Here is a 21,607-nt window from a genome sequence, read left to right on the forward strand (position 1 = left end):
TATAGTATGTCACCAGTGAAATGTAATGTCATAGTATAGTATGTCGTCAGCGAAATGTTATGTCAGTATAGTATGTCGTCAGTGAAATGTAATGTCATAGTATAGTATGTCGTCAGTGAAATGTAATGTCATAGTATAGTATGTGGTAAGTGGAACATAATGTCATAGTATAGTATGTCGTTAGTGAAATGTAATGTCATATGGTGCTATATTTTTCCTTGATTTCAACTAGTTTGATTGTCATAATGTAATGTTTTTGTGTGTTGGGATGTAATGGAAGTTCTAACAGCAGATTTTTTCATCAGTTTATTAAAAAAAATCAACAGACACACACACACACACAGAGTCCAATCCTGAAGGTCAGAGGTCAGCTCCTTCAGCTCACTTCCTTTTTCGTACAACTGTCCATCCATCCTCATCCTCCTGAGGAGGTGGAGCTTCTTTTTTGCTGCTTGACGGACAGGATGACTCACACTCCATTACCTGGACAGACACGTGAACAGAAATGATCAAATATTTAAGTATTAGATAAAGGTTTCATCAGCAAAAAAACATGTATACCACTATAGTTATGAACTGTAACACTACAACAATGAACCCTAACGGTAGTAACCTACATAAAGACAGACAGTTGTAAAATCATCAGTATAACATCCCACCAACAGTTTCTGATTGGATAAAATAATACGTTTAAATAGTACCAAATACAGTTAGTCTGTCAGTGAACCTTTAGAGTACTTAAGTACCAGCCACAGAGATCTACAGGTTGATGCTGCCTGAGCCTTTACAGGAGTGATACCGCCATGGCGGCCACAGTAAGGCAGGAGCCCCAAAGCATCTTTGTGTATAAATCTGCTCGTCAAACCCATTTGACATCATCACCTGTGTTTCATCTTCACTGTCGTTGTCAGACTCTGTGGGCGGAGCTGTGACCTTTGCCCTCGGGCTCTTCTTTGAGGATAGTGTGTTGATCGTGTGTTGAAGATGCTGTATCGCCCCCTGCTGCCACTGGTTGAACATCTGCTGCAGACTGAGAGACACCTGCACACAGAGTGACATCATTTTATCAGCCTTGCATCTATTAGCATTAAAAATGACCTGAGCTGCTTCGCTTTCACTACTATGATCACCAACATGGTACGTCAAAGATCAGTGAGTAGGGGGGCGGGATTAATGTGTACCTCTGGTAAACTCCCATCATCCACCACTGTGTCAAACTCCTGATCCATCAGCTGAGCGATGAAATCCTCCACCTCAAACTGCTCCAGGTCAGCTGATCACAAACACACAGAATTATTAGATTACTATATAAACAGCTCCATCAGCTTACTGATTCAGTGTTGACGTCACATGACAGGAAGTTCAGCTCTGACACTTCAGAATAAAAATCAGTTATTAAAAACAGTTATTACCTGCCCAGGTAGATAGATGGATGAGTGTTTCATAAAGCGTGTGTGAATGATGAATTTAAAACATAATCTAATCTCGTATTGATCAAACAAACTATCAACACTCACAGGACGATTACCATGGTTACATACCGTTATCATGAAAATACTGCTGGACAACGTCGACCATCCAATCAGCTTTCTGCTGCCCATACACGCCTCCAAACCCATTATCCACAGCGATCTGTGAACACAACACAGCATTTGTTTCCATGGTAACACTCAGAGCCAATCAGATAACATCAGTTCCTAAACACCCCTGTCTTGTAGGTTTCTCTGGATTATTGGTCTTTTTTTTTTATTTATTTAACTTTAATGATCAGTGTTTACTTCATGGTTCTCTACTGGTGGGTTGAGGCCCAAAAGAGGGTCACTGAGCTGCTTTCAGTGGGTCATGAATTTAGGCCAGAGGAAAAAAAAAGTTCTGTCAAAGAGTCTTTATGAAGAGTTTATACCCAAAGATTTTCCCTAAGACACAGAGATGTCTGCCAAACAGCTGGCTAGTCACTGACTGCGACCTTTTTTCTCTGCTGTTAACTTCGTAAAATAGTTTGACTTAAAGGTCATAATTTACTTTCCCAGTACATGTTTGAATTTATTTCAACAGAGTGTCGACTTAAAATGAAGGTTTTTTTGGATAAGGATGCACAATATTATCTGAATTTCCCACAGGATTGACAAAATATCTATCCATTGTATCAACATATGAAAATTATTTATCGTTTTAAAATTTATTTTTTAACAGGTAATAACAAACACAGTACAACCACTGCTGCTTTAAAAGTAATCAATGATTTTATTGAGTCTTTGGACAACAAAGAACACTGTGCTGTGCTTTCTATTGATTTATCAAAAGCTTTTGATACTGTGGACCATGGGGCACTGAGGTTTACAACAAACCTTAAGTCCCTAACTCATCATTGTACTTTGTATGATCGAGTTGGGTGGTCTTCATTGAACACACGTAGACTAAAGCACTGGCATATTATTATAAGGCGATTCTAAATCTGCTTCCATCATATTTGTGTGGTAACATCAATGTGAAAAGTTCTGGAAGTTACAGTCTTCGCTCTGTGACTCAGTCACAAAATGTACTTTTGCTATCTGTGCCAAAGGTCCGTCCTGAAACGGGCAAAAGGAGTTTCAGGTGTGCTGCTCCAGCAGCCTGGAATCTGCTACAGGAGACTTTATGTCTGGGGAGCTGGTCTCTTTAAATGTTTTTAAAAGTAAATTAAAACTGTTGGAGGATGAGGCATCTGGCTGTAGATGTTATAGTCTAATGACTACTCTGTGACATGGATTTGTTTGATTTGTGTTTGTAATGATTTTCTCTTTTCTATGTCTGTAACTCTACATTGTCCTACTGCCTGTCTTGGCCAGGAAACTCTTCTAAATGAGATTCTTGATCTCAATGAGGTTCTCCTGGATAAATAAATTTTAAAAATTTTAACAACTGATACATCAGCTGTAAAGGCCAGCTGTGTACAAAAGTATGTGTGTAATGCTTTATTTATTTATTAGTTAATTACTATTTATTTTTCAAAAAGTATTGGGCAAAAACTAGAAAAGCACTATTAGCCCTATCTCCCAATAGTGAAGAATCCTTTAAAAAAATCCTGGATCCATTCCCATGTGCTCCCCACCACGGCATTCGCCAGCTACTCCCTTCCTGGTGGGGTGGAAACACGGTGAGGCAAAGCATTGGCTTCGCTGGATCCAGACGGTGATCTGGATCAGTCCCAAAATCTAATCAGTTCTTCCTTATGCCATTTCTGACATTTCCTGAAAATTTCATCAAAATCCTTCCATAACTTTTTGAGTTATGTTGCTAACAAACTAACTAACTAACAAACCCTGCTGATCACATGACCTCCTTGGCGGAGGTAAAAAAAAAACCCTCAACAGATTTACTTTGCTAACTTCTGGTCTGTGTGAGCCAAAATGACAGATTAATAATTACTACCAAGACTATACTAGAGTCTACTATCAAAGTTGGGATTTTCCTGCATTGGTCTTAATGATGCTTAACAGTCACAGTGTTTAATTTGCAATGATGTACGAGCCAATGAAAGCATAAGGCTGAGTAAACTCTGGGGTCATACTCAGACAAAAGCAGTAAGTCTAGGGACCAAAACCAGGGGGATTTTTGACAGGAAGTAAAAACAGTAACTGAAGGTAACTGAGGCAAACTGCAAACTCTTATGTAGCCTCTGCAAGTGCAGGTTTCTGAGCACTGACTGATCAAAAGCGAGTACCAGGTAAGGCTGAAGGTGGAGGATAATCTGCAATCCTGCATCACCTGAACAAACTCATAGATCCTGTTGGAGCCTGCAGTAGTACAGGCTAGTTCATTACTGCAACTAAATCACTGGTTTCCTGGGTAGATGGATATTTTCAGGTATAAATATGTGAGGGGGTTTAGACAGGACCAACAGACCAGCATCAGCACAAGTCTTTCTTTGTTCATCCTTAATCCTCATTTGTGTTTTAAGGACTGAGTTTTTAGGCCTGGACTACATTTACATACACACTGGAACCTATGTATGAATTTTCTGAATTATCGTTATTCCCTGACTTTTAGATAAAAATGTTTCTCTGCATGTTTGGTCATGATCTAAGGCGTGTGAGAGAAGTTTTAAACTTTCAAAGTCAACAGTTACTTTGTTCATTAAACACAGTTCTTAAACATCTTTGACATTAAAATCATTCATCAATAAAACAAGAACTTGACAATATTTGAGCTTTGTGCATGAAGTTTCCTTTTGTTAGTAATTAGTTAATGAATGAATTTTAATTGAATTCCTACCTCAAATCAAAGCTCGGTCACCTGATCTCAGAGAATTAAGAGTAAACACTTCCTGACAGAGGACCTCAGAAACCCTCTTACTAGTTCTACCTCACTTTGTCAACTGGATCAGGCTTTGGAAGCCCCCTAGACGGATTGATTGATTGATTGATTGATTGATTGATTTCAGACAGGATGACTGTGATTTTTTTAACCGTTAGCCAAGCTGTGTGAATATAAAAGACAGAATATTTTACTTTTATAAAATGAGGATGAACTAGAGGACGAAATAAACTCTCTGGTTGTTGAGTGAGGAGAAGTGAGACCACATGAATCAGGAAGACATTTAAACTAACCCTTCTCTGAACCGGACAGACCTGGACCTTAGTGATGCTGGCATGCTGTCACAGATCCAAACTGAACCGGTTTTCATTAAACTGGACCGTAAACTGTCACTGAGGAGGTCCTGGTGGGTCCTGGGTCTAGACCAGGTCATAGACGCTGGTTCAACGGTCAGTCTGAGCCGCTGTGTCATCAGTTAGTCTAGAGACCAGAAGAAACATAACACCTGCTCACACCGTAAACTAGCCTGTTAGCATTAGCCTGTTAGCATTAGCCTGTTAGCATAGCTCTCTGTGATCGTCAGAGAACAGCTCAGCGTCAGTCTTTCACACAGGTGTGCGTCAGGTGTGCGTCAGAGTGAAGGTTTACCTGGAGAACGGGCCAGGAGTGCAGAACCGCTCGGACTCCCTCCGTGAAGATCTCACGTGAAGCCGCGGAGGCCGCCATGTTGGATGTGACAGACCGGAGCAGTGGAGTGGAGGAAACATCGATCAGACAGAAGCAGCCGATCCCGATCTTAGCCACATGAATGTTTACAACGGAATTTCAGTAAATCTTAATAACATCATGTTTTATAAACTTTTATTCTTTATTTTTTAATCTTACGGAGCCCGGGAGGTGACATGAACGTGTTTTTGTTTTTGTTTTTTTTTTGATACGCATGCGCGTTTTATTATCTCGCGCGTGCGTTTTATTCGCGTGCAGATACTGAGAAACCACACGTGCGTATAAAAAAAACCCGTTTAAGTCACCTCCTGGGCTCCGTACAGTTTTCTTACTTTTGTAAATTTTAACAGTTGTAATTATGTTTTTATTTTTTATTTTCTAAATTTATAATTCAGAATTTAAAGCCAAACAATAAAAAAATGAAGAAATAGAAGTTTATTTTTTAATGTGATAACGAATTTAAAATATATTTTTTTTGGTCAATATTTAAATTTTTTTTAACACTGATATTGATTTATGATAATTGGAGCGTTTAAAAGATTACAACATTAATCACGATTAATCTCAGAACTACTGCAGAAAAATTGGAGCAATCGCATCCCTTTGATTGAATGTTTAAATTCCACTATTTTGCATTTGTGTCATTTTTGACTTTTCTCCTGTCTTAAACCAAAGATGGCTGACTTCCTGTTTTAATACAGACCTGTTTTTAGATAGATTTAGGATTTTAACGTTAACATTTTTACGGATCTTAAATAAAATGAAAGAACAGTAGAAGGGTGAATGTTTGATGGTTTCTGTCTGTGAATTTTTAAAGGTAAATGAGACGTTAAGGAGCAGAGGTGGACTGGTTTTACATCAGGGAGACGCTGAGGTTGAATAACCAAAGTCTGCTGAAAATGATAATAAATCATTTAATCTATCACAATTAAAATAACTGGACCTTAATTCATTCTGATTAATGTGATTCATCTTGCCAGTCCCAATCATAAATAAATAACCTGCAGATTATTCTAGAATATTTATTTCATACATTATCTGCAGCTCAAATATAATCTCAACCCTCTCTTCACGAAAATCTTTCATAAAACAGATACTAAACCATAATGTAACTCTTACTGAGGGCCTCTTCTTAGTTCACTACTGAATATCCCAATGGATGTAGCAGCTGTTAACTGTAATGTTGTGGAGCTTCCAGCAGGGGGCAGCAGCTGATCTCAGCTCTTATGATAACCTGTCTAAATCAGGGAGAGAGGACCAGAATAATGTAATCCTTACTGACAGGAAGAAGGAGAATGTGAAACACTCATTTTAACAATTAAATATTTACTTTTAATCTTTTTAAATTAACTGAAAAATATAGTTTTCATATATTCTCACACTTAAATTCAAGCTATAATGCATTGTTTTTTCACCAAGATATAAAATATGTAAAATACTGATTAATTTTGGGGAACTTAACACTTTAAATGCCTGTTTAAGTGCAAACCTCCTGATGTTAGGAATTTAACTTTATCATCTCCCTGCCAAATATTCACTAGGCACAACATTTTTATATGATTTTAACAAGCATTGTTAAATTGAAGGTAAAATATAAAAATAAAGGCACATAGGCCTCAGATAAACTGCAGTAGAAAGACTAAACATTAATGCTTTCTGAGCAGGTTTTCCTGAGAGTCTCCATCTCTCCTCTCCTCCATGAAGTCCAGATCAGTGGAGGTCTGCAGGGGTGGTTGTCTTTCTACAACTTCGTCCCATCTCCTCCAGGATCTCTGGAGCTCAGTCAGAGGGACCATCAGGTTCTTGGTCTCCTCTCTCACTAAGGTCCTTCTCCCCGATGGTGACCAGCTCTAGAAGAGTCCTTGTTGGTCCAGACTTCTTCCATGTGAGACTTCTGGAGGCCACTGTTCTCTCTGGAACCTTCAGAGCAGCAGAAATGTTTCTGTAGTCTTCCCCAGATCTGTGCCTGTCAACAATCCTGTCTCTGCAGCTCCTTTGACCTTTGACCCTTGGTTTCTGCTCCGATATCATTGTCAGCTGTGAGGCCTTCTATAGAGAGGGGCGGGGCTTTAGAATCATGTCCAATCAGGTTAATTCAGCACAGGTGGACTCCAGTCAGGGTGTAAAAAACAGCAAAGACCAGAGACATGGAGGAACCTGAGCTACATCTACAGTCTAAGTCAGTGTTAGTCTAAAGAGCCAAATTACTGAAAAATACCTCTGCATGAGCACAATCTAAGTAGTGTAAAGTGGGAAAAAGGGGTTAAAGTGGAAACAAAACTAAGTTAAAGTGGGAAAAAAGCTCAAAAAGTGTCATAGAAGTCACTAAACATAGGTGAAAAGGGGCAAATAGGCATAAAAGTGTTGCAAAAACTGGGTAAAAATGGCAAAAATGGGGTGAAAAAGTGGCAAAATGAATAGAAAATCCAGTAACAGGTGGCAAAAAGTGGTCAAAAAGCAGTAAAAACATTGCAAAAAATGAGTGAAATGTGACTAAAATGGTAAAAAAGCAGTAAAGACGTTGCAGAAAATGAGTGACAGGTGACTAAAATGGTCAAAAAGCAGTAAAAATGTCGCAGAAAATGAGTGAAATGTGACTAAAATGGTAAAAAAGCAGTAAAGACGTTGCAGAAAATGAGTGACAGGTGACTAAACTGGTCAAAAAGCAGTAAAAATGTCGCAGAAAATGAGTGAAATGTGACTAAAATGGTCAAAAAGCAGTAAAGACGTTGCAGAAAATGAGCGAAAGGTGACTAAAATGGTCAAAAAGCAGTAAAAACGTTGCAGAAAATGAGTGAAATGTGACTTAAAATTGTCAAAAAGCAGTAAAAACATTGCAAAAAATGAGACAATTGTGGCAAAATGGTCAAAAAGCAGTGAAAACATTGCAGAAAATGGGTGAAATGTGACTAAAATGGTTAAAAAAGCAGTAAAAACATTGCAGAAAATGAGTGAAAGGTGACTAAAATGGTCAAAAAGCAGTAAAAACATTGCAGAAAATGAGTGAAATGTGACTAAAATGGTCAAAAAGCAGCAAATGGGGAAAGGAAGTGGCATTTAATGGCAAAAAGCAGGTTTAATACGCAAGTAGTGGCAAAAAGGGGGAAAAATTGGGAATAGCAAAAAGCAGGATTAAAGAGGCAAAAACTGGTTAAAAAGTGCAAAACAGTAGGACAATTGTGGCAAAATGGGTTAAAAAAGCAGAAAAATTGATTAAAAGTGACAACAAAAGGAAAAATTGGGGGGGGGGGGGTGAAAATAAGGGCAATAGAAATATACAAACAAATAAAGATTGACAATTAAAGCTTTAGCTGTACAAGAGTGTAGCCTGCTGAGGTCAAAGTTGACCTTTTTTTTAAGGTTTTCTGTGTGAAAAAATATTTCAAATAGACATAAAAGCCACAAATCATCAAAAAAGAGCCACGCGTTGAGTATCACTGGTTTAAATACTGATGCCAGTGTGAGATTTCAGTTTTTATTTTCAGTAAATTTGCAAAAATGTTTAAAATTCTGTTTCCACTTTGTCACAAAGGTTTACTGAGAGTGGATCGATGGGAACATAAAGTAATTTGCCCAGGTTAGGTGAGGATCGAGAACTCAGCGTTTGATGTTTCCAGAGCTGGCTGTGAGTGTTTGAGAGAAAGTTTATCCAAACAAATGTCTGATGAAATCTGCACACAGACGCCGTGTACACACACACAGAGGCCAGCACATCTGGAGAAACGGTTTAGAGGCTGGCTGACCTTCAGCGAATCAAGAAAACAGCTCGATGGCGTTGTTTTCTGTGGAGTGATAGGAAAGATACGGGACCTTTGCCAAATTTGGGTTCTCTGTTTATGGCAGGAAATAGCTGAAAAATGCCGACATGTAATGGGAAGGTTTGATGATGGCCCAGAGAGGAATTTAATTGGTTGAGAACATGAGGAAGAGTGATTTTGATTGGATAATGTGTGGAAGAGTTTAATCCCAGAAGAGACAGCATGCGAAACAAAGATCACACATAACAAAGGTTTGGTCGTTTTTAATTCATTCACTAGATTCCAGTGTGAAATTCTACATACTGCACCTTTAATGTATTAAAATAAAATATGATAACAGTACTGGACATGTTGGTCCCTGCTGACAGGGGGCGCTGTATTCTGCAGCAGGGAGGGAAACAGTAGAAGAAGAATGAGTGACCCAGTTCTCTGACTCTTCAGGGAACTGAACCATCAGCCTGTCGCTGCCTTGCTCCTGAGCCGCTCACACGAACATTAAAGTTTAACCAGCAGCTGAAACATTCAGCAGCTCAGCCTGAAATATCTTCTTCACCACCGCCATGCCTGTCCTCCTCAGAATCTTTAGCCCCGCCCACAGGCTATATGACACAGCATATAAGGATTCAGACCACGCCCATTAGTCAGATAATAACACAAGACCGCGACGCAGGCGTCCATCATGGATTAAACGTCTCTTTCATCTGTACTCTTACTCTCTACCCCCAGGGCATGCTGGGAGATGGAGTTCCTCCTCAATATTTATCACATGGAAACTCTAATATTTCATTAATGAGCGTTAAAACAAAAATATCACAGACAGCCTGAGCTGGAGGAGGTCATCTGCTCCACACTGAAATACAGTCCTTCTTTAAGATCGAGGGTTTAACGGATTCATCGGCTAATTAGCAGCAAACAGAGTGATGTCATCAGTCCATCATCAGGCAGGCCAGAAGATCACTGAAGTTTACAGATGAACAAGACTGACTGTCCTTTAACAAAGAGTCGATGTTATCAACAAAAGTAATCATCCAGAGCAACACGCCGACCATGCCAGAGACCGGGGACCACCACTGTACCTGAAGGTGGTTGAACACAGACATGAACATTCTACAATAGGCATGTGGAGACAAGGCCGTCTGTAAGGGGCCCAGCCAAACATGGGGCCCATGGAGGTCAGAGAAATCATGGTCTATTGCAGTGGTTTTCAAAGTGTGAGGTGGGCCTCCCCTGGGAGGCGCCACAGAGCTACAGGGGAGGCGCAGAACCATAAACCAGAAAAAGGGTGATTTGCTTTGCTAACCTCTGCTGTGCATGGAGCTAAATGGATAAACTTATAGTTACTATAGGGACTGATATAGAGCAGTGTTACTCAGCCAAAGAGCCACATGATTGAAAATACCTTTGCAAGAGCCACAATCTAAGAGGAAAGAAGAGGCAAAAACAGCTTGAAGTAACAATAAAAAGAGGTTTAAGGTGGCAAAAATGGTCAAACAGCAGCAAAAAAATGGGTGAAAATGGGGAGAAAAAGTGTAAAAATGGTCAGAAAGTAGCAGAAATTTGCAAGAAGTGACCAAAAATGCGTGGAAAGTGACTTAAATGGGCAAAAAGCAGTCAAGAGTGGCAAACATGGGCAAAAAAAGAGGAAACAAGTGGTATGTAATGGCAACAGGTAGTTCAAATGGGCAAAAGGTGGCAAAAAAAATGTGAAAAAGAGCAAAAATGGTAAAAAGAAGAGGCAAAAAATGTGAAAAAAAGGAAACAAGTGGTATTTAATGGCAAAAGGTCGCTTAAATGGACAAAAAATGGTATAAAAAAAAGCCAAAAAGACTGTAATGGACAAAAGTGGCAAAATGGTCATAAGACTGACAAAAAAATGGCAAAAATGGGGAGAAAAGTGTCAAAACTTGGGAAAAAGTGGCAAAAAGACGTCGCAAAAATGGAAAAAAAGGGGATATTTAATGATGAAAGGTAGCTTAAATGGGCAAAAAGGTGAAAAGGGGCAAAATGGGATAAAAGTGGAAAAAATGGGGCAAAATGGGATAAAAGTGGAAAAAATGGGGAAAAATAAGCAAAAAGAAGTTGTAAAATGGCCCAAAAATATGAAAAAGGGGTTTTTAATGGCATTCTAACTGAATAAGAGGGAAAGGCAGATGTTTAAGGACATTTGCAAACCAAAATATCCAAAATAAGAATGTTAAAAATGTTTAAAGATTAGACATAAATGTTTGAAATGTTGTTGTTTAATTGTTTTTTCAATTTCAATCATTTTTGTGGGTGGGGGTCCATCGGATAAATCAGTTCTTCTTAGGGGAGGCCCGCCTCACACTTTGAAAACCACTGATCTAGAACAACCTGTGGATCATCTGGAGAACATGAGGAACATGGGGATAATTTCAGGGAACATGTTTATCATCTAGAGCAACTTTTTGATCCTTTGGAAGAAGTTGTTGATTATGTGGAACAGCTTGTTTATTGTTGAGAGCATCTGAAGCAACATTGGATCATCTAATGCAATGTGGAGCAGCATGACAATGAGCTTAGCTTGAAACATGATCTTCGTTAGCAGTCAGTTGATCATCTAAAGCAATGTGTTGAACATCTGGAGCGACATGTCAGTAATCTATAGAGAGGTATTGCTAATCTGGAGGAGTGTTTAATATGTAGAGAAACTCGCAGAGAAACTTACTGAATGTCTACAGCAAGTTGTTGATAATCTTAGGCAACATTTTCACAATCCAGAGCAACATGTTGGTCATCTGGAAAAAAAATTGGTCATCTGGAGCAACTTGTTCATCATCTGGAGCAACATGTTAATCTACAGCAGAGAACGGCTCATCGGGAGCGATGCGTTTTCATGTAGGTCCACTTGTTGCTCATCTGGAACATCTTGTTGATCATCTGTAGCAACATTTTGATCAACTTTAGTAAGGTGTTGCATATCTAGACCAACATGTTATCATAGATCCCCTTGGTCTTCTGGAGGAAAGAGTTGATCGTCTGCAGCAACATGCTTGGATTTCGACATCAGGAACATGGCCGAGTGACATTTCCTCATGACTGATCCTGTTAAAGATGCACAGACGCAACGTGTTGGTGAACTTGAAGAAAAATAACAAACAGTCCTTTTAAAATAAAGGAACTACTTTGACTCCACACTAACTAGTTCTACTGCAGTTTTGAGTTTGAGTACCTGAAGAGTTTTTACTGTGACCTGTCCGGTTCAATCTTCGTGTCTCCATTCAGTTTCTCGTTCAGTGATTTAGCAGCCTGAACGACAGCCTGCAACACAGTAACAGTCAGGCCACACAGCAGATTTAAGGAAACTCAGCAACTATCAGGCTACTGACCTTGAAGCTCTTCTTCCTCTTCTGGACGTTCTGTTCAGGGTGGAAGACAATGACGTAAACCTTCGGCATGTAGAGCATCCCGAGGGAGACGAAGGCGCTGAGCGACATCGAGACTGTCAGAGTGGCCGTCTGGATAAACATCTGTGGTGAAAAAGCGACATCTTCCTGAAGAACCGTCGCAGAACATCTGTAATGCACCGCTTTGTGCATAACAACTGTAGGTCTGAAAGAACCTACACCATGACCACAAGAACAACCAAAGGACCTTGAGAACATACGTGCTTTTCTAATGAAACTCTGCAGTGATCTTTAGAACTTCCTCTGATCACTAGAACCATCAAAACCCTCAGAAGACAATGAAATGTTTTAAGTTCCTGAACAACCTCACAAATGACCACCATAACAACCTACAAGGTCTCTACAACCACCTACAAAATCTCTACAATCACCAATGGTACCTCTACAACCACCTACGGAACCTCTACAACCACCAACAGAACCTCTACAACCACCTACAGAACCTCTACAACCACCAACAGAACCTCTACAACCACCAACAGAACCTCTACAACCACCAACAGAACCTCTACAACCACCTACAGAACCTCTACAACCACCAACAGAACCTCTACAACCACCTACAGAACCTCTACAACCACCAACAGAACCTCTACAACCACCTACAGAACCTCTACAACCACCAACAGAACCTCTACAACCACCTACGGAACCTCTACAACCACCTACGGAACCTCTACAACCACCAACGGAACCTCTACAACCACCTACAGAACCTCTACAACCACCTACAGAACCTCTACAACCACCAACAGAACCTCTACAACCACCTACAGAACCTCTACAACCATCTACAGAACCTCTAAAACCACCTACAGAACCTCTACAACCACCTACAGAACCTCTACAACCATCTACAGAACCTCTACAACCATCTACAGAACCTCTACAACCACCTACAGAATCTCTACAACCACCTACAGAACCTCTACAACCACCAACAGAATCTCTACAACCACCAACAGAACCTCTACAAACACCAACAGAACCTCAACAACCACCTACAGAACCCCTACAACCACCTAGAGAACCTCTATAACCACCACCAGACTCTATACAACCACCTACAGAACCTCTACAACCACCTACAGAACCTCAACAACCATCTACAGAATCTCTACAACCACCTACAAAACCTCAACAAGCACCTACAGAACCCCTACAACCACCTACAGAACCTCAACAACCACCTACAGAACCTCAACAACCACCTACAGAACCTCTACAACCACCTACAGAACCTCAACAACCACCTACAGAACCTCTACAACCACCTACAGAACCTCTACAACCATCTACAGAACCTCAACAATCACCTACAGAACCCCTACAACCACCTACAGAACCTCTATAACCACCTACAGAATCTCTACAACCACCTACAGAACCTCTACAACCACCTACAGAACCTCAACAACCACCTACAGAACCTCTACAACCACCTACAGAACCTCTACAACCATCTACAGAACCTCAACAATCACCTACAGAACCCCTACAACCACCTACAGAACCTCTATAACCATCTACAGAACCTCAACAATCACCTACAGAACCTTAACAACCACCTACAGAACCTCAACAACCACCTACAGCCAACTACAGAACTCGTTCAACAACATATGGAACATATTCAACCACCAGCACCACCAGCAAAACCTCTACAAGGACCATAACCTACAAAATCTTAAGAATCAAAGCAGAACCTTCAAAAGCACCAAAGGAACCTCTGCCAGCCCTACTAACGTCTTCATCCTCCTACAGAATGTCTACATGTATCACCAGAACTGCAGAACCATCTGCAGAGCTTCTACAGCCTCCTACTGGACCTCCTTAGATCCACCCAAATACCTTTGTATTGTCACTAACTATGAGAGCAAGTAATTAGCTGACTCAAAACACCTTATGAGAGCATACAACTTCCCTAAAGGTCTGAGAACATAAACAAGAACAAAACAGAACCACCACGTTATCTGCTGTCTACTGTTAAACCTCAGGTCTGTCAGTAAGTATGAGGCCTCCATTTTTCTTATCTGTTACCTCTGCCTTATAGTATTTTTATGTGTTATTGAACTCCCTTTGTAGTCTCTAAGGTCTATTTCTTTATTATTAATCTCTTTGGTCATCTTTAGAGCTCTTGTTGACGTTTTCTTAGTCTTTTTACTGAGCTCTTTTGTCTTACTTGGTCTGTTTGCGGCGCTCTTTTGAATTAAGCTAAGTTGTTTAATGACGTCCTTTGTTAGTCTATAATCTGTATAATCCAGGTGTTCCACTTTGTGTCTAATTCTGTCCCAATTTATCCCAGTGTCCCTCCCTGAACTCAGTCTGAACCACAAATACACATTTAGTCCTGATGATGGTAAACACCCCGTCTGTCCGTCTGTCTGCTAACCTGTCTGTCTACTCACCTGTCTGCTACACCTGTTAACCTTCTGTTAATCAGCATTTTATCATGTTGAAGTTTGATAATGAATGTATTAAAGTACTGCAGTAAAAACACCACTGCTGCAGCACTAAAGGAGCGAGACTCTACAGAAATGCACTGCTTTGTAATTAGGTATTTTTACAAGTCAATAAAATGTTATTCCAGCAGTATAAAGAGGAACTGTTATCAAGTCTGATACTTTCACTTCCTGGTGAATAAAATTAAACATGTCCAACTTTAGTAGCTATTTGGACGATATATAGAATGATCAGATTGGATTGACGGTGGACCAGTTTATTCTGGATGGATTGATGGTGGTCAGGTTGATCATGGTTTAGTTTATTGTGGTCTGGGCTGATTATGGTTTGATTTACTCCTCTTGCGTTGGCAGTATGTGGGTTGATCAGGATTAAGCTGATGGTTTGGGTTGGTTTAGTTAACCCTGGATGGGTTGATGGTGTTTGGGTTGATCATGATTGTGTTAATGGTGGTTGGGCTCCTACCTTCTCAGTAGACTGGGCTGTACCAAAAAAGATGGGTACAAAGGCGAGCCAGATGATGCAGGTGGTGTACATGGTGAACCCGATTGGTTTGGCTTCATTGAACGTCTCTGGAACACCGCGACTCTTCACTGCGTACACAGTACATGTTACCTAGCAACAAAAATGATAAGGGTTACCTGGGGACCAAAGGGGAGGAGCCTTCAACAACTCTTTATCCCTGTTCAAGATCAATATGACATCAGAGGGTTCAAATCAATCAAAAATATGTAACTAATCAGCTGATCAGCACCAATGATGGATCAATGAGTCACCATGAGGACGATGCTGTAGGCCAGGCAGCAGATGATTGACAGGTCTGACATGTCACACTTCAGGATGCCTCGAGCCAGGTCAGGGTTGGGGGGGCGGAGCTCGTCGTAGTCAATAATGGTGTGTGGAGGGATGACGGCAAACCACACGAACACACCAAGAACCTGGAACATAAACAGGAAATACAACCTGAATCATGTGATAAGATGCGGAACCAGGAAGTGGTATAATACCTGGGTTCTTACCTGGACGGAGATGAGGATGAAGGTGATGATGAGCTGGGAGGTGGGGCTGATAAATTTGGGAGGAGTCACAGACCTCTTGCCCTGTTCAAAGATCCGGTAGATCCTGTTGGTTTTAGTCAACATGGCTGAGTAGGTGATTGCCATGCCGAGGCCCAGCAGGAGGCGCCGTAACGCACACACAAACACGCCTGGCTCAGCAATCATCAGGAAGGTGATCAGGTAGATCAGGAAGATACCTGGAGACGGAGAGAGGAACAGGTCAGCTCATATGCTGATCACATTACTGTTATCATCGAGGAGTAACATCCATCCATCAGTTTTCTTTTGCTTATCCAGGACGGGGACAGGGTGATGGCGAGTAGGTTGAACCATGCGTCCTTCTCCCTGGTAACGCTTTCCAGCTCCTCCTGGGGCATCCTGAGATGGTTCCAAGCCAGAAGGGATATACAGTACTGTGCATAAGATTTAGGCATATAGGGTGTAAAGGATTCTCCAAGGGGTCCAACATGCCACAACCCTGGGCTGGAGGGGAAATGGCCAGAGTTAAGCTTGTCACATGTCGACACACGTGTGCCACTCTGCACCAAAGGTCAAGCTCTTATGTCTGGGCCTCCTCAAAACTGTTAATACACCTGCAGACCACCAGTTTTTTGGGGGGCTCTTGGGACAACCAAAGCATCAACAGGGGCTTGGGCAACCCTACTACCCACCTGGATGGTTCCCTAGGCTGTGCTTATTTGCCACATCCTCCACTATCTGCTCTAAGAGTGTGGCTACTGCTATTTTTTCAACAGATATTTTCTTATATCGCTAGTAATATGCAAGGACATTTGGAGCACTACAAGGATTGTGTCAGTCCTCCTTCCCACCTGAGGATGCACTCAGGGGGGCTTACTTGGCACATCTATGCCTGACTGCAGCCCAGTTTTTGGCCCAGTCATGCTTTCACAGTACTCTACAATTATTCCAGTGATTTCCAGGTCTGCCCCAGGATCTTCTTCCAGTTGTGCCAAGTAGATCTCCAAAGGGAATCAACCAGGAGGCATCCTGATCAGATGCCAGGACCAATTCAACTGGCTTATTTTGATGCACAATAGTGGTGGCTCTACTCCAATCCCCTTAGGCTCCTCACCCTTTATCAAAGGCTGAGCCCAGCTGCCATTCATAGTAAACTCATTTCAACTACTTGTGTCTTTAATCTCATTCTTTTGGTTGCTACCCAAAGTTCATGAACGCTGCTAAACGTTAAAATTTAGCTCCATAGGTAATTCCAAAGCTTAGCTTTTAGCTCAGCTCCCTTGTAAGCTAACCTTGCAAAGCAGATGGATACGCCCCTTTCCTTGTTTTTCACTGGTGAATCCATCTTCAAAGCTCCCATCGGAACTATTTGGGCCCGGTTAGAAAGTGACAGGACCAATCAGCGAGAAGGGGCAGTACTTTCAGGCAAGACAGAGTCGTGACGTAAACAAGCAGCAGCAAGAGCTGGTGCAATTATGGCAGAAGAGCTTAGCGTGGATGCTGCTACAGCACCAGTTTCACGTGTTTCGTTGCTCCGATTGGCCCGTAGAGATGTGACAGACAGAACATTCAACCACTCACACTCTGAGTTTTTTCAAAGCCTCTGCCTTTTCTCAACGTTTCCTATTGAAGCCTTCACAGATGGATGTGTGAAACACAGATGGATGTGTGAAACACATCCATCTGGCATGTCAGGTTACTTGTAAGCACGACCACAGGAGATTTGAAATCTTTCCCTTTTGGCAGAAACTCACTTCCTTCCCAGAGGAAGCAATCCAGTATTTTCAGGCAGAGAACCATGGCCTGGGACCTGAAGGTGCTGACCTTCATCCTGATGGCTTTGCACTGCACTGTAAACCACCCCAGTGCCTGCTGGGTTCACACCCTGATAAAGATAACAGAACAACATCATCCGCAAAACAAAGAAACAAAGTTCTGAAGTTTCCAAGCCTTAGACCAGGGGTGTCAAACTCAAGGCCCAGGGGCAAAATCCAACCGTGGAACGATTATATCTGGCCGCAAGATCATATCATATTTGTATCCTTGTATCCTACTGGCCCACCAGTATGAGGTCTGCAGATTTCCTCCAGTATAAAAATGTAAACTTCAACTTGATTATTTAAAATATCCTTGTTAAGCCATAAAAATCTGAAAAAGAATAAGAAAGATTTCCTAAAAAGTCAGGAATGTGGGGAAAGAAATGTGTTTTATTTCATATTTTCAGTTTTGCATCTCTAGATTAAGACTCAAACTTGTGATTTTGACTTTTCATTTCATACTTTGACCTTTTCAACTCAGAATTTGGACTTTATGTCAAATTTTAACATTTAGATTTACAATTTTGAATTTTAAGTCATATTTTGACCTTTTTAACTCCTTACTTTTGCTTTTTAATCCCATATTTTGACTTTTAAACTCATGATTTCAATTTCTTCTCATATTTTGACATTTTAAATGAATAATGTTTACTTTTTATATCATATTTTGACCTTTTAGATTCCCAATTTTAAATCTATGTCACATTTTTGACTTTTTAAGTCATCATTTTGAATTTGATCTCACATTTTGACATTTTCAACTCCTAATTTTGGCTTTTTAATCCCATATTTTGACCTATTAGACTCACAATTTAAAATTTTTAGCAATTTTTTGACTTTTAAACTCATGTTTTCAAATTTGATCTCATATTTTGACCTTTCAAACTTATGATTATAACTTTCTCCACATATATTTGCTCTTTTAAAACATTATTTTTCTATTTTTAATCTCGTGTTCTGATCTTTTGGATTAATAATTTGGAATTTTTATCTCAGATTTGAGCCTTTAAACCTATCATTTACTTTTTTGAATTGCCAGATGATTTATCATCAGTGCTGTGTTTTTTCATATTTTATCACTGGTGAAAATGAGGTTGACAGTTATGGTTAAATGTTGACCCAGGTTAGACCTAAATCCAGAATCTGGCTGTGATTGAGTTTACACCCCTGCCTTAGACCCTCCCAACCCTGGTTGCACCTCAAGATCAGTGGAAATCCCTGACAGAATCAATGGGAACTGATACCCCTGGAAGAGGCCAGCACACACAGGAAGCTGAGAATGTGGACATAGTCTCCACTTTGGTCATAGAAGATAATTATCTTCAAAATAATCCCCAACAAGCTGTGGCCAAACAGGAAATACTTCAAGATAAAGGTACACACTAAAACCAGTATTATCATCTGCTGGGAAAAACCAGTCCAATCTGAAGCAAAGGTTCTCATCTGCCAGTGCGTTACCATAATTATTCACCTGTCAGTATCAGCACTCACCTGTTAGAAGTACGTAGCTGAGCTCCCTCCCTGACGCCCTGACAATGGGCGTGTCATTGAAGCGAATGAAGGTGAACACCACGGCGCTGGTTGCTAGGATACCCAGCATGGCCAGAGAGGCCGGCACTAGAGCCCAGGGGGAATTCCACTCCAGTTTGATGATTGGAGTGGGACGACAGGTAGTCCTGTTCGGGGCAGGGCGCATGTCTGATGGACAGGTCTCACAGGTAAACTCATCAAACTGGTACTGGTACCCATCACAGAGCTGGACGGGGAGGAAAAGACAGGCAGGTAAGTGCCCCACATTTCTAAGTATAATTACTGCCCTATAATAATAATATATGTCAGGTCCAGACCTGGCATTTAGTCTGTTCCTGGTGTTCCTGGGATGATGATGATGATGATGATGATAGTGGTTGATGACGATGACAATGGACATCATGCCGATGATGGCGATGATGATGATAAGGGCCTGTATCCACAGATGGTGCTTTTAGTGCTGGCAGCACTCATGATTAATGGAGTGATGCCGACTGAAGCTGAACTGATTTTTACACCTGACATCCATCATTTTTGTATCACTTGACAAACATCCTCTATATGTGGAGGTCTGATCCAGCTGCAGGATTTCCAGTTCTCACTCTACTCTGCTGTACTAGCTCTGCCTTGCCTCGTTTCATTTCATCCGGATCTTGTCTGTTCTCTCAAAGCTGAGAGCTACAGATCAAACACTGCAATACTGCCGCCATTGTGGGGGCAGCGTGGAGCAAATAGGCTAAAGTTCAGCCGGAGCAGCAAAACACAACGAAGAAGAAAACACTGAAAAATGGTGGAAATTGATCAACTGTTCTATGAAATTTTTCTCTATCTTATCTTAAAAAACTACAAACATGTGAGTCGTTACCTCACCTGGGCACAGAGACTGACAGGTACAACAGAACAGCTGGAAGAAGGACAGATGGACGACTTTTGCTTAAAAATTTTTTAGATATTTTTGTGGAACTTTGAGAAATTTATGTTGACATTTTTAGGAATTTGATTTGAATTTTGGGGGGGAAATTTGCTTTGAAAATTTAAAGTATCTTCTTGAAAATTTGATACATTTATTTGTACATTTTTGTAAATTTGATTAGAATTTCTTTGGAGATTTATTTAGAAAATTTGAGGTATTTTATGGAAATTTCTAACACTTATTTGTAGATTTTGGGGAATTTGATTCAAATTTCTGGGAGAATTAGCTTTGAAACTTTTAGGTAATTTCGTGAAAATTTGAGAAATTATTTGTAAATCTTTAAGAAGTTGATTTGATTTTTGGGGGGGTTGCTTTGTTTTTTTTGTATTTTTATGAAAATTTGAGGAATTTAACGTTTTTTGGGGATTTTTATTTTTTTTCGGTGGTAGGCAGGTTTTTAGTTTTTAGTTATTTCCTTAGAATTTTTGAACATTTATTTGTAGATTTTGGGCGATTGGATATAAATTTCTGAGGGAAATAGCTCTGTGTGTTATAATATACTAACTAATATAGAATGGCTTATTACCAACCTGAAGAATAATCATGTTAAATTGAAATCACAATGGTGGGTGAAAAAATTGCAATTAGATTATTTTCCCAAATTGTTCAGCCCTAGTTAAAACGCCCTCGGCATCTATAGAACAGAGCTCGTTCGTGTCACTTCCTCCTCAAAGGCCAATCCGAACAAAGCGGGGGTGGGTCTAGAGCTGCTGCTAATGCCAGGACAGGCTGCACTCACATCGTTTTAATAATTTCTTGGTCATATTTCTTGCAGAAGCCTCCTTTTGTAGTCTAGATCAGGGGTTCTCAACCTTTTCAGCCTGTGAAGGTGGATGAACACAGCCATTCACAGTTAAGAATAGTCACGTGCAGACAAGGCGGTCAATAAGGGGCGATAAAGGAGAGAGCTTTCTGGGGCCCAGCCAAACTGGGGTCAGCAAAACCATGGTCAATTGTACAGTTAAGCTGTGATATACATATTTTATAATTAACCTAAAAAAATAACAACTCTTATTAATGAAACAAATCTCTTTTTAAAATTATTTGTGTAGTATAAAGAATGTAAATCTATTTTGTGAAAAAAAAAAAAAAGAATTAAAATGGGTTCAAAATTGAAAAAATGGGTTAATAATGGCAAAAAAAAAAAATCATGAAAAAGTTGGTGAAACTGGATCTTAAAAGTAGCAGAAACAGGTTAGAAGTGGCAAAAATGATATAAGAAAGACAAAAATGGGCATTAATAGTGCTAAAAGGGAATTAAAAAGTGGCTGAAAAAGACTTTAAATTAGCAAAAATGGGTGGAAATTTGATGAATCGGGAAGAAAAATCAATATAAACTGGCAAAATGGTGCTGAGAAAGAAAAAATAGAAATTGGTCAAACTGGCAAAAATAGGCATATCAGATAGTGAAATGTGGTTAAAATGGGAAAACGGGCATAAAAGTGATAAAAAGGGGTTAATAATGGCAATAATGGGTCAACAGAGGCAACACTTGGCTTATGTGGCAAGAATTGGTTTAGAAGTGGCAAAAACAGGCTGAAAAAAGTGGTGGGAAGGGTTTAAAATGGCAAAAATAGGTGTT

The 21,607-nt window shown here is 40.3% G+C and overlaps 2 protein-coding genes across 2 annotated transcripts in view; both read right to left on the reverse strand.

Moving 5' to 3' along the window:
- Positions 1 to 277: 277 nt before the first annotated feature.
- On the reverse strand, positions 278 to 5,077 carry tsr2 (TSR2 ribosome maturation factor). Its single transcript, XM_041799649.1, has 5 exons — positions 4,945 to 5,077; positions 1,542 to 1,632; positions 1,182 to 1,273; positions 883 to 1,041; positions 278 to 483 (listed from the first exon to the last, which is right to left on the reverse strand). Exons 1-5 carry the CDS (start codon positions 5,020 to 5,022, stop codon positions 382 to 384), a joined length of 522 nt encoding a protein of 173 aa, XP_041655583.1. The 5' UTR covers positions 5,023 to 5,077; the 3' UTR covers positions 278 to 381.
- Positions 5,078 to 11,005: 5,928 nt separating this feature from the next.
- grm6a (glutamate receptor, metabotropic 6a) overlaps positions 11,006 to 21,607 on the reverse strand; it is a 31,937-nt gene continuing 21,335 nt past the window's right edge. The window contains exons 10-16 of the mRNA XM_041800128.1: positions 19,014 to 19,278; positions 15,688 to 15,923; positions 15,445 to 15,606; positions 15,134 to 15,283; positions 12,128 to 12,268; positions 11,971 to 12,059; positions 11,006 to 11,843 (exon numbers count right to left, since the gene is read on the reverse strand). Of these exons, the coding sequence (XP_041656062.1) occupies positions 11,982 to 12,059; positions 12,128 to 12,268; positions 15,134 to 15,283; positions 15,445 to 15,606; positions 15,688 to 15,923; positions 19,014 to 19,278 (1,032 nt within the window). The 3' untranslated portion in view covers positions 11,006 to 11,843; positions 11,971 to 11,981. The remainder of the gene's footprint in view (positions 11,844 to 11,970; positions 12,060 to 12,127; positions 12,269 to 15,133; positions 15,284 to 15,444; positions 15,607 to 15,687; positions 15,924 to 19,013; positions 19,279 to 21,607) is intronic.

This window comes from Cheilinus undulatus, linkage group 11, assembly GCF_018320785.1.
Source record: "Cheilinus undulatus linkage group 11, ASM1832078v1, whole genome shotgun sequence".
Lineage (NCBI taxonomy): Eukaryota > Metazoa > Chordata > Actinopteri > Labriformes > Labridae > Cheilinus > Cheilinus undulatus.

Bases quoted from the DNA above. Each gene is read 5' to 3' on its own strand.
- tsr2 (XM_041799649.1), bottom strand. From the start codon at position 5,022: ATGGCGGCCTCCGCGGCTTCACGTGAGATCTTCACGGAGGGAGTCCGA. The intron at 1,274-1,541 runs GTATGTAACCAT...GTTTGTGATCAG, and splicing joins GCAGTATTTTCATGATAACG to CTGACCTGGAGCAGTTTGAG. The intron at 1,042-1,181 runs GTACACATTAAT...CTCTGTGTGCAG, and splicing joins ATGATGGGAGTTTACCAGAG to GTGTCTCTCAGTCTGCAGCA.